The sequence below is a fragment of the Myotis davidii genome, unplaced genomic scaffold (assembly GCF_000327345.1).
Source record: "Myotis davidii unplaced genomic scaffold, ASM32734v1 scaffold544, whole genome shotgun sequence".
Lineage (NCBI taxonomy): Eukaryota > Metazoa > Chordata > Mammalia > Chiroptera > Vespertilionidae > Myotis > Myotis davidii.
In genome coordinates this window covers 661,870-673,906 of record NW_006297018.1, presented here as the reverse complement: position 1 = coordinate 673,906, position 12,037 = coordinate 661,870, and the positions used below count along the sequence as shown (strand labels likewise).

At 48.5% G+C, this 12,037-nt stretch overlaps 1 protein-coding gene across 3 annotated transcripts in view; it reads left to right on the top strand.

The window, feature by feature from the left end:
• The window catches only part of GATA3 (GATA binding protein 3), a 28,580-nt gene that overhangs the window by 10,570 nt on the left and 5,973 nt on the right, over positions 1-12,037 (top strand). For 2 of the 3 annotated variants that reach the window (XM_006772601.2, XM_006772600.2), the window contains exons 3-5: positions 1,927-2,463; positions 7,494-7,639; positions 11,794-11,919. In XM_006772601.2, coding sequence (XP_006772664.1) covers positions 1,927-2,463; positions 7,494-7,639; positions 11,794-11,919 — 809 coding nt within the window. The remainder of the gene's footprint in view (positions 1-1,926; positions 2,464-7,493; positions 7,640-11,793; positions 11,920-12,037) is intronic. The other variant, XM_006772602.2, reaches the window with a different exon arrangement.

Sequence of the window (12,037 nt, the reverse complement as noted above, 5' to 3'; positions counted from 1 at the left end):
CGCCCGGAGCCAGGCTCCCCGCCGGCACCCGGCGCTGGCCCAAAGCGGCTCAGACTCGGTTCTTGCAAAGGGCTTCGCTCCTCCAGCTCTCTCGTAGCTCCTTCTGCCAGCGAACACATTTCCAGAAAGGCCCGAGAGCCGTCTTTCTTCACAGCCCTGATTTTGGCTGCTCCGCAAAGCGAGTACCTTAGGTTTCTAGGCAGGTCTAGCTACGCCTGCGCTCGGAGGAGTGGACTTCTGGTGCTTTAAGGGGTTTTGGTGGAAAGACTCCTGTCCTAAGGTGGAGACATTTGCGGTTCCTTAGATTCCCGGCTGCACAGAATTTTCCTGCGGCTTTGCTTGTAGGTTGCCCCATTGCTGCTCCCCGCAACGCCGGCCTTCCCGTCTCCCCCGGCCTACAACAGTCCCTGAGGCTCCCAAAGAAGGCTGAGGATGCACCAGGGTTTCTTTTTTTATGGAGGAGCGATTACAGTTGCCTTAACTTTGTTTTTCCTTTCTCTTTCACCTTGAGAAGTTTGGGAGTTCTGAAATGCTAAAAAGAAACCCAGCCCTGTGTAGTTGGGGTTGGGGGTGGTTTCGGGGGCACTAGCGCCTGTCAGCAGCAAGGGTGGTTTTTAAAGAAGAAATAGCAAAGTTTCACGCGGGAGGCTCTCTCAGTGCCGGGGTTGGCGGAGATGACAGAGCCCCTCCGGCAGCAGGCGTCCTCCGCCCGCCCTGCTGTCACCACGTTTCAACCATTGTTTCTGCGGATGGGGCGCTCTTTGCCCTTGTTCGGTGCAGATCAGCAGTTCAGTGGAAATGCGTGGATGCAGACTTCATACTATTTACTATACTACTTCCTGCATAATCTGAATCTTGACCCTTGGTGTTCAGAGAACTCTCCTTCCCCTCCTCTCTCCTCCCCTTCCTCCCTCTTAAGATTTTAGTTTCAGTATTGTTCTTAATGGTTAAAATAGAACGTCAAATGCTGAGGCAGGCCCTGGATTAAAAGATCAAGGTGTGTGTGGATTTGAACTTGCAGTTAAATTCCCCCCTCTCAGAGTGGATGTATGGACTTGTCTGGGTTATGGCTACCTTCAACCCTGTGTGAGCGAAACATACACATAAGCTGGAATTGTGTGTATCAGGAGCTCAGGTGAACATTCACATATCACACTGTGTGAGGGACAACTTGGAGGGCATCTGGGCCTTAATTTATTTTCTTCTACAGGATTGGGGAGGGTGAGAAAGGCATCCCAGGGCACAGCCTTGAGAACTTTCTCCAGCAGTCTGAACACTTACAGTTTCCCTGCAAATCCCGTATCAGGCCTTGCCAATATGAGCAAGCACTGAAGTAGGGTTACCTGCAAGGAACCCTAAGAAGCCCCTCTCCTCTCTTCCCAGCCCTTTCCTTCCTGCTCTGGGCACGGGGAGCTGGGCACTGCTGCTGGCCTATCTCCAGGCCAGTGGATTTTCCTGGTGTTGAGTGCTGTGAGGCCAGGCTCACCCCTTCAGGCCTCATCACTCACAGCTGACTCTTATCAGACTGGCTGGGATTAGGTCTAGGATGGGGGACCCCGGCCATTGAAGGAAGCCAATAAATCAAGTCAGGTTCTGGAGAGGGACCGCAGGGGATGTGATTTAGAAAGTGTATCTGGAGAGGCCAATAAGCCAAGGGGCCCTTCTTCACTCCATCTCAGCACCTCTTGGCTGTCAGACACAGGCCCTTCATGCTTTGGGTTTTGATGGGACATTTGTGTGGGAGGGAGGGATGGAGTGTGTGCTGCCCAAGGTACTCGGGGCACCACCTGGATTAGAGAGAGTGGGCCTGCACCCAGGTCCGGTCTGTGTTTGGGATTTTCCTGTCAGGGAGACTGGGGTGGAGGGGAATCCGAGGGCCTCCGGGCTGTTCTCACCAGCTTTTCTGCCTCCTGCCCTTTCCCGCAGGGAGCCAGGTGTGTCGCCCACCGCTGCTGCACGGATCCCTGCCCTGGCTGGACGGTGGCAAAGCCCTGGGCAGCCACCACACCGCTTCGCCCTGGAACCTCAGCCCCTTCTCCAAGACGTCCATCCACCACGGCTCCCCGGGGCCTCTCTCGGTGTATCCCCCAGCCTCGTCCTCCTCCCTGTCGGCGGGCCACTCCAGCCCGCACCTCTTCACTTTCCCGCCCACCCCGCCGAAGGACGTCTCCCCGGACCCGTCCCTGTCCACGCCCGGCTCGGCGGGCTCAGGCCGGCAGGATGAGAAGGAATGTATCAAGTACCAGGTGCCGCTGCCCGACAGCATGAAGCTGGAGTCTTCACACTCGCGGGGCAGCATGACCACCCTGGGAGGGGCAGCATCCTCGGCGCACCACCCCATCACCACCTACCCGCCCTACGTCCCAGAATACAGCTCCGGACTCTTCCCTCCTAGCACCCTGCTCGGGGGCTCTCCCACCGGCTTTGGGTGCAAGTCGAGGCCCAAGGCGAGATCCAGCACAGGTAGGCGCCTGCTCTCCCCTGCTCTCGCTCCTCTTCCTCTGCCTCTTCCTTCTCCTAAATCCAGGGTAGGGAGCATGGGCTTTCTGGGACACTTGGGAAAGGGGCGCCCAGGCTGGCTCCACGGGGTGCTGCCCCAGACCCCTCTGAGATGTGATTTCTTTCCATTCTAACAGCCGCAAAGAACGAGGTGTGTCCCCTCTTAGTCCAGTCTTCTGAGGCTGGGATCTAATTGAACCCCCCAATGGGCTGAGAAAGGGGAGAGACAAACACAAACACAAACCCTCCCCTGCCTGCCTGCTGGGGGGTTGGGGGAGGCTGACCGGCGCTGCCAGGAACCTTCAGTCAGTTTCCAAGACCAAATGGAAGGCGAGGGAATCACTCTTTAGTGTTTAATGCTAAAACGAAACCTCCCGAAACCTAAACAAACACAGGTCCCTTCTCTGACCCTTCCTGGCCTCTGAGTTCTTTTGACTGTTCCTCTCCGCCCAGCTCTACCGGGGTCATTCAGTCAGCAGAGGACAGCCCTTTATAGAGACACGTGTAAATAAAGTGTATATATCTTTTTTGCACTGGGCGTGACGCTGCAAAAGCAGCCCACATATTCGTTGCGTGGAAAAGGGGGTCCTCGTGGTAACTTTTGGGACAGCAAGGGAGGCTCTGACCTCGGGAAGCGGCTGCATGTAAATCAAAAGCAGACAGGGCCAGGTACCTGCAGCCCGGGCAGGGGCAGGGGCAGGGGCAGGCCGGTGTCTCAGGACATAGTCCCGGACAGATCTGAAGCCAGAGGAGGTGGGAAGGACGGCAACAGATCTCAGGTGTGTGCCTGTCTTTCCTCTGCTCATCCTCTCTCCAAAAAGCACACACCCTGTCTTAACAGCGCACTATTATTTATTTTCCTGGTGTAAACACTTGCATTAATGTCCACCACCTCCCAACCCACACAAAATAATTTGAAAGAAAGAAAGAATCTACCGCCAACTTTATTTCTAACCAAAGCAGTTGAATCAGAAAGCTTGGGATTCACAGAGATGAGATTCAGTTATGTTTTTAGCGATGATTCTGTGAAGACTGTTGTGTGGTGGGTGTGTCCATTTCAGGGTGGGTGACTGTCCCGGTCCATTCCTACTGTCTTGCCTCTGTCCTCCGTCTATGGAGTTTCTATATACAAAGAAGTGATGAAAACTACTTGTTTTTTATGGGCGAGATGGGCAGTCTTGAAACAGAGCTGGCAAAACCCCGGTTTAGAAAACTTGAGAGGGAGGGCTCTGGGCACCCAGTGACCATGAGATCAGTTTTCAGGTTTTTTTCCAGGGTGACATTCACTCCGACTGCCTGGGTAGGACTGTCTCTATTTAGTTGATATGTTTTAGCTAATCCAATTATTTTCAGACTGCTGCACGCGACAGTTGCATTGTTTATCCCGAGCCAGGAACTTTAATAGAGTCCGGATGCGGTTAGGCTGACAGAAAAACTCAGACCTGCATGTTCAGTACATGAAAGTCGGCAGAGGGAGAGGGAGGTAGGCTGCTGGTGGAGTCAGAGAGAAAGCAAGAGGGAGAGCGGGCCAGGAGAGTGGCCTGGCTGCCTGGTCAGGGGCTGGGCTTGGCACTGAGAGGAGGGTTTGAGAGAAATGGGGTGCAGTTTTCTGCAGAAAACCTGGGATTAGATCAAAGGCTTGAGGTCTGATTGCAAAGAAAGCAGACCTGTGCAGTTTGAGGTAGTGATGGGGTTTTGTTTTTTAAGTTCTCTTTTCTGGTGGGGCTAAAAGTTTTGGGGGAAGATCGTGGTATCTGAGGCCGGTGTGGTGGTTTGTGTATGGGGAGGGGACAGAGGACTTTTTCCAAAAGCCTCTGGTTTCTCTGCCCTCATTTCCATGTTTGATTTCTCCCCCTGTGTTGTGCACACCTTCGCCCCTCAGTTTAGTCTTTTTCTTTCTCTCATCTTTTCCCTAAAGACTCTGAATATGAACAGGAACATTAGGGAGGTGGGGAGAGCTGTGGTTTCTCTAAACCAGAATCGGGGGGACCTATATACCTATTTTATTTTGTGTGTGTGTAGGGAGAGAGATAAGGAGCCAATTGAAATTTGACTTTTTACTTCCTCCTCTTATTCCTTTCTCACAGTCAAAAAACAAAAATCCAAGGCCAGCACACCTGGGCATCCAGGGAGCCGGGACTTTTGGGAGTGTGGGATCGGGGAGGAGGAGTTTCTAGACATTTTCTGTGTAAAGCCGGTGGAAGTGGTGGGCATTCTTGAGAAGGGGGATTCTTTTGGTTTTAGTGGTTGCTTTTTTTTTTTTTTTAAACCTCTTCTTTGCACTTGCCAAGGAGGAGACCGAGAAAAGAGGGTTGTCGCATTTTGGAGAAACCGTTAAGCTGTGGTTAGGGCACCTATTGCTTTTCTAATGAGGGCTGGCGCTGGGATAGATCTTTGCAAACACAAGACAAAGCCTTTCTGCAAATGGCCACTTCCTAGCTGCCCACCTCCTGTGGGCATCTCACTCCACCTTCTTCTTCACAACCTCCACCCCTGCTTCCCACCCCTGTCCTTCAGCCCAGTTTCTGGATTCCAGTCGGAGGCGAAGGGGTGTTTGAAATGGCTGTTGAATGTCAAGAGGCCATGCAGCTTTGTGGTTCTTGTCACCTAAGACAGAGGTGTCTGTGTGAGTTGCTCACACTAGGCAGTGAGTGAGGGGAGAGAGAGAGAAAGCAGGAAACAGTCAGGGCCTCCATTAGGAAAATTGGTTGTTTGTGGAAGTCACGGCCTAGAGGCAACAAGGAGAAAAGAAAAAATAAGTAAAACCCACGCAAGTCAATCGCAAACTTGCGGAGTGAATCAAGACAGAAAATTGCTCTACTGAGCAGCGCCTTGCTGAGGAGGCAACCGTTGCTAACTCTTAAGGTCCCTCTGAAAAGGAAGCTGTCATCCTCCCCACCGCCTGACAAAGGAAAGGAAGTCAGACTACCTCGTCAGGCTGGGAGATCCCCCAGCCCAGGGTGCTTAGGAGCAGGGAGCCAGAGGAACCTCACGCCAGCTCTCCAGGGGCACGTAGCAAAGGGACAAAATGGCTGGGAGCCTGAGAGGCCCCTGTCTTGGCAGGATGGAGAGTCGGCAGCCCCAGCCAGGCCAGGCCAGCATCCCTGTCCCCGGATGGGGCTGACCCAGTGCCCACTTGGGGCACGGAGCCTGCAGGGCTTGCCCGCCTCCTGGCTCTGGCACGCGCCCCTCCCTCCTTCCTCCATGCCTCCTCCACATCCAGCGGCTACAGCCCGTGGGCTTGGACCCCGGTGAAAGGTGTCTGGATGCAGTTCAGTCCTAAGCCTTTTTTGAGGACCGATGGAAGCTATTGGGTCCCTAGGAAGTGCTCCTGGCACACCAGGACCACGTTTCTGTAGAGAATCACGGGGGTTCTTGGAAGGATCTGTGAAGACCCCAAGTTAAGAACCTTTTTTAAAAATTTGGAACGAGAAATAATAATAAAATCTCTTAACTCCTTGACATACATATTTTTATTTTTTGGAAAAGGAAAGTGAACAAAAACAACTCAGTACTGGCATGGACTCCACAGTGAAAGGAGACAAAACCCTCTCGCATTTCCTAAAAGTTCTTTTCCTTCTCCAAAGTCACCCCTGGAAGAAAGCATGGCCACAGGTGTAAGCTCTGATTTCCTCCTACTCAGTCTGGGGTCTCCAGAGGCAGCACAGGCCCTGTCCCCAGGCCAGCCTTGCCCTCCCAGCCAGGAGTCAAGATTCCCCATTGCTCTGCTGGGTTGAGTTAGCTGATTAATCTCTTAAAACAACCTTTAGGAGCTCATCTCTCTTTTGCCCATCCCCCAGCACCTCCCTCCCAGTACCCCAAAGAGAGCAAAACCCTCCGGCCAGCGGGATAGAGGGGGTGGGGGTCCTTCCTTCGGGGTCCCTTCTCAGGGCAGCCAGGTGTGGAGAACAGCCCCCAACAACCAGACAAGTTCACCCAGAAACAGTCCTCCTCCTGCAAAAGTTGAAAAGCGTTCAGTAAGCAAGCTCCCGTGTCCTGAGATGGTATTTTGAGGGATTCTCTCCAGGAGCTTTCCCTCTGGAGGTGGGTCTGGCTCATTCTTCTGCCCCTGAGTGAATGCTGCCCAAACCTCGCCTGGCCGGTTTTTGTTGATTTTGTTTGTTTGTTTTTTTGGAGAAAGAGCAACTGCAGGCAGGCCTTGGTTAATGAGCTGACCAAGAGCTCCCCCCACCCCCTTCCCTAACTGGCCTATTCTGATCTTCTGCCGCTCACTCTGCCCCTCTCCCGGCCCTTTCCCTTCCCTCATCTTCAGGTTTCTTGCTTAAAGATGGCACTTCAGTCCCTGTCACAGTGTCTGGGAAACTGTGGAAAGCCTTGGCCTTTTCTAGAGGGAAAAAAATGTGGAAATGAGTGGACCCTGCTGGGTGTTCATCTATTACTTGCCAGCCAGGGGCATTTACAGTTTTATGGGAAGTAAAATCAAAAGCCCTCGCCACTAAAATCAGTCAGCCAATTGATCAATCTATTCATCTATTTACTATCTGTTTACCTATCTTGCCATTGATTCATCTTCTCTTTCTCCCCATCCTAATCTTTATTACTTAATCAATCTGTATAGACAGACCTACTGATGAGAATGAGTCACTTTTTGTTTTCCTTTGAGGGAAATGAATGGAATGTTTGCCTTTGGGTGTCTGGGGCTCCGAATTTTCTCAGGGAACGCTTTCAAGTTGAAATTTGCCTTGGTCCTCAGCATTGGGCAGGCCCAGAACTAGGTTCTGCTGCAATTTATTCATGGGCCACTTCGATGCGTATGGGTTAGGCCATGAGCTGGCCATTCAAGAACTCTTTTCAGCATGGCAGTCACCTTCAAGGGAGATGGGGTGGGAAAGTTCCCTAAAAGAGGGAGAAGAGAGAGAGAGAGAAAAAAACTTCTCTATTTGACTGTCATTCTCTAATTCTGTGCCCTATCAGCTTTTCTGTGTTTTTTTTTTTCCCTTCCATAAGTGACTTATGTGTGATCTTGTTTCTAGAAGGCAGGGAGTGTGTGAACTGCGGGGCGACCTCTACCCCACTGTGGCGACGAGATGGCACTGGGCACTACCTGTGCAACGCCTGTGGGCTCTACCACAAGATGAATGGACAGAACCGACCCCTGATTAAACCCAAGCGAAGGCTGGTGAGTTGTCTTTGGGAAGCATTGATCCAATACTAACCATTTGGTGCTTTTAATTTCCTCTCTCCCGGAAGGAGAGCTTTCTGCAGGAAATTGGCAGGACAGCTCAAAGTCACGTTGGCTTGCTTGGGATAGTGCCCCTCTCCCCCCTTTTCTTTTTTCAAATTAGATGCACAGAGAAGCTTTCTCTCTCATTATTTTCCTCTCCAGTCACTTACCAAATTGTTAAGGGTGCTGACTTCTTGGTTATCAAATCTGAAATGTATTCGCTAATCGCAGGAGTGCTTTAACAGGACCAGGACCACTGACTTAAGATGCATTGATAATGACAGACAGATGGAGAAACCTAGGATGAGAATAGAATGTCCCAGGCATCCCCCAGAACTTGGTCCTGAAGTGGTAGAGGTGATCACAGCCTCAGTGCTGGATGAATCTCATGCCAGTGATTTAAGATTAATGGGGCCAGTTAACAGGATTTCACAAGCTGAAGACATTGTATGCAGTGGAGTTTTTCGTCTTAGAAAGTGAGGACTTTCCACACATAATTCCTGTGGGAAAAAATTGTGTGATTCCTGGATTGCCTCTTGGTGTCACCCAGCATTTGGTCTTAGATCCCCCCATTGAACTACTATCACTAGGGTGCTAGTTTTTATCCCCCCTCTTTTCTCTTTCTTAAACTTCTTAACCCTTTACAAACACTTGAGAAAACCTGGTGCTATCAAGCATTTATTAGGAAAACTAGCAGAAGTTCATTTGTCAGCTTGTCCTCGGAACCTCAGGCCAGCTTGAATAGCAAGTGCACATAACAGACAAATAAAGCAGGCTTGGCAGAGCACAACTCTACAAACACAGTCGAGAAATCAAAATGTTTTTTGTGGTGTTGACATTCACCATGTAGAGTGGGGAGGAGGGGGTTTTCCCCATGCAAATTAATGTTGAAGAAGCATCCATCAAATTCGAAGGGGGAGAAAATCCAAATCCTTTCTATTTTTTTAAAAAAGAATCATGTGTCTTTCCCATCAGATTTTAGGGCAATTCAACACCTTTCACATCCTCTTCAGAAGAAGGAGAAACTTTCTAGGGATGGAAGTGCCCACGTGACAAATTTTTGGCAATCCTTAGTCTCTAGGCTTTATTCTTTCTGATCTTTGCCCCTTTCTCCAACTTTCTCAACCTCCTGGTCCCCGTGCACTTCGGTATTTTTTTTTTTTCCTTTCTCTCATGTGCAAAGCTAACTTCCTAGGAAAAAGCTGCCGGATATCTGAGCACTGGAGATAACTCATAAACAACAACTCAGCTTCCCTAACCTAAACGTCAAGATGTTTGAACGGATCAGAACAAGACGTGTTTGAAAAAAAAATGGCTGGAGGTGTTAGCACAGAATGAATATGATCACACCACAAAAGAATGTTCTGAATCACTCAAAACCTGGCCTTCATTAAAAAAAAAGTTAAAAAGAAAAAACTAACAACAAAAACCTCTTGTTAAAAATAAGTCATGGTACTATTATAATTGAGCTTTTTTTTTAAGGTAAAAGTAAAGAAGGAAAAAGGGGAAGTAAAGTCTCAGACTATGGGCTGATTGATGAGCAAGAGTACATTTGACATTTTCTTGGGGTTTCTTCTGTCTGGGCAGATTGCATAGGAGGCTCCCCTTGCATTTTGTATAATATTGTCTTCACTCACCTTTCAGAAGCAATCACTAGACTCTGAGTAATAGTTACTTTTAATTCTAGAGTTCATTGGCTGTCACATTTTCAGCTGTCTTTTCTGTCTTACTCATCTGTTCTGGGTGGTTTTATACTTTTAGTTCCATAGAATTCATACGCTCTGTCCCGAGAGACACTCGGAGCACATTCAGGTTTTTTTGTTTTTTTTTTTTTTTTTTTTTAGCGCTTAGATGCATTTGACTTCTGAATACCTAGAACCTTTCTTTTTCTTCTCTCTTAGATTTCCTGTCCCTCCATCCCAGCTTTGTCTCTCCAGTTTATTTTCATGTTTTGCACAGTTGCAGATTCACTGAGGGCCACCCAGCCCAACATGTAGCTAGCTCCCCGTCAGATGCATATCTAACCCTGAGTAAACTCATGCAGGAAATGGGAGAAGTGACCGAAGGGAAGAGCCATAGAATTCGTCCCTCAGTGTCGCCAAGATTTTCCTAGGTCTGACAACCAGCTGACTAGCTTGCTTTATTAATGTACTTTGTCTCCTGCTAGTGAATCAAACAGTGTGCCTTTGGGAGGTTCTGCATAAATTCGCATAAAGTCTGTAGACCGGAGATGTTTTCTGAGTCTGCTCCTATTTATGAAACTGCCAATATACTGCAAAGGACACACTCTCATTTTACCAGTTGGCCTGATGTACTTGTGTGATACATTCCAAGTTGTTGGGCTGGGAAATCCGGTGGCTGAGTAGTTATTAGTCTACTATATCCGAGTATTTCTTTTAAAGGAAAAAAAAAAGTACAGGAAGATCATAATAATCACATAATAACATAATTGTCAAAATCATTAAGCACTGATTTAAGGTACTTTTTTCTTCCCAAGAATACAGAAGAACCAGTTATTTGAGTGTTAAATTATCACATTTCATGAAGGCAGGTGGGGTTGGAGGCAGGTAGGTTGTATTGAATTATTTTTAAAGCAGGCGTCCAAAAAGTAGAACCTTTTTGATTACGATAGATAAGGGCTGTTTTTAATTTCCAGTTAGAATGCAGAAAATAAGTACTGCTACTACAAAAAAGAGAGGCTCTGCTATTTAAGCCTGTAGGATGGAGGAGCATATCTGTGGAGCAATTCAGTGGCTTTGAAAGGAAAGGAAGCAGTCTGGTTAACTCAGGATGGCCACTGGGTTTTCCATACCCGACAGCTTCAGATCTTTGATAAAATATTGATGGAAAAGTACGCCACAATTTCTGTTTCTTTTGTCCTATGCTTTTATAACTATGCCAGATTTTTTATTTTTACTTTATAGCAAGCTAGCTGAATTCTTTCTCCTCCTCTTGCCTTTCATAATATTTTTGAGTTCAAGGGCAGGAATAATTTTGTGGTTAAAATTGTCTTTTTATGTTGTGGGGGACAGGGCTGAGTTGAGAGGTGAATGTTAGAAGTGACCCAACTTCATTTTTCCCCAAAAGTTTTTGAATTTAATTTTCTTTTTGACAATATGGACATAGAGAATAGTCCCCTTGTAAATGTGTGCCAAAAGAAAGTGAAAGATAAATTTCTCTTTTAAAAGAAATGAAGGCAGTGACACAATCAAATAATTAAAATTCAAGTTGAGGCTGACATCTGACCTGCAACTATTGTGCTCCGTGAACAGCAAATAGGAAATACCTAATTTCCAGAAGGTGGAATGAGATGAGAGCAGGAGGAGGGGCCATGTTCCCGCTGAAGACCAAAATCCCCTCTTTATAGTTTGTCTCATTAACTAAAAGCTGCCTAAAGAGAATGAGCATGGCTGTCACTGCGAGTGACCAAGTCTGAGTGTGGGCTGTGTAACCGTAGGACTGCCGTGAATTTGCCGAGGTCTTGTTCACTCTGGATGTCCTGCTTGGTGCTTCCTAAATTATGCACCCCATGTAAGCAAGCTCACCCTGGCACAGACATTCTCATTCCGTTAGCACTCTGTTCTTTATAAGCCAGCCTTGTTTTATTGGGGTCTATGAAGTGCTTTTGGTGCCTTTGGGATTGTGCTTACTTTGCTGTTAGTAATTGTGATGGCCAGGCGCCTCACTGAGAAGTCATATCTGAGCAGTTGCACTTGAAAAGGACCTTTTGGGGGCCTGGCGAAGGAGGCTACTGGTTAATTCAGAATGGCCACTCGTGAAAACTAAACATCTGGTGGACTTTGTGGGATAGGGAGAGGGGGAAATTGACTCAGAGGATAGTATTGGTTTAACTGATCCTCCCAAATTCTACACAGGAGCGCAGCAGGCTAAATTCTGACCACGCGGCTGCAGGCTGGCACGCTCCTCTGCCAGTGGATCTTCGATATTTTTCTTTTTGAGGCTGCTTTTGGGGATCTTCCTTACTTTCATGTGGGCCACTTGCTAGTTTTGATTTCAATGATAATTTTTTTATGTCTGCCTCTGTAGTTCTGAAAACACATTTAACATTTGTTTTGATTTCCCCCTCCTCCCCTCTCTCCACTCCCCAGTCGGCAGCAAGAAGGGCAGGAACGTCCTGTGCAAACTGTCAAACCACCACTACCACGCTCTGGAGAAGGAATGCCAACGGGGACCCTGTCTGCAACGCCTGCGGGCTCTACTACAAGCTGCACAATGTAAGTGTCAGGGGGGCCAGCCACAGCCGTCGCCCTTGCTGATGATGCCCAGTGCACAGCGTCGCCCTTCCAGGTTCCCCCTTCTCAGTCTGCATGCTGTTCTCTGGGCCGAACAACA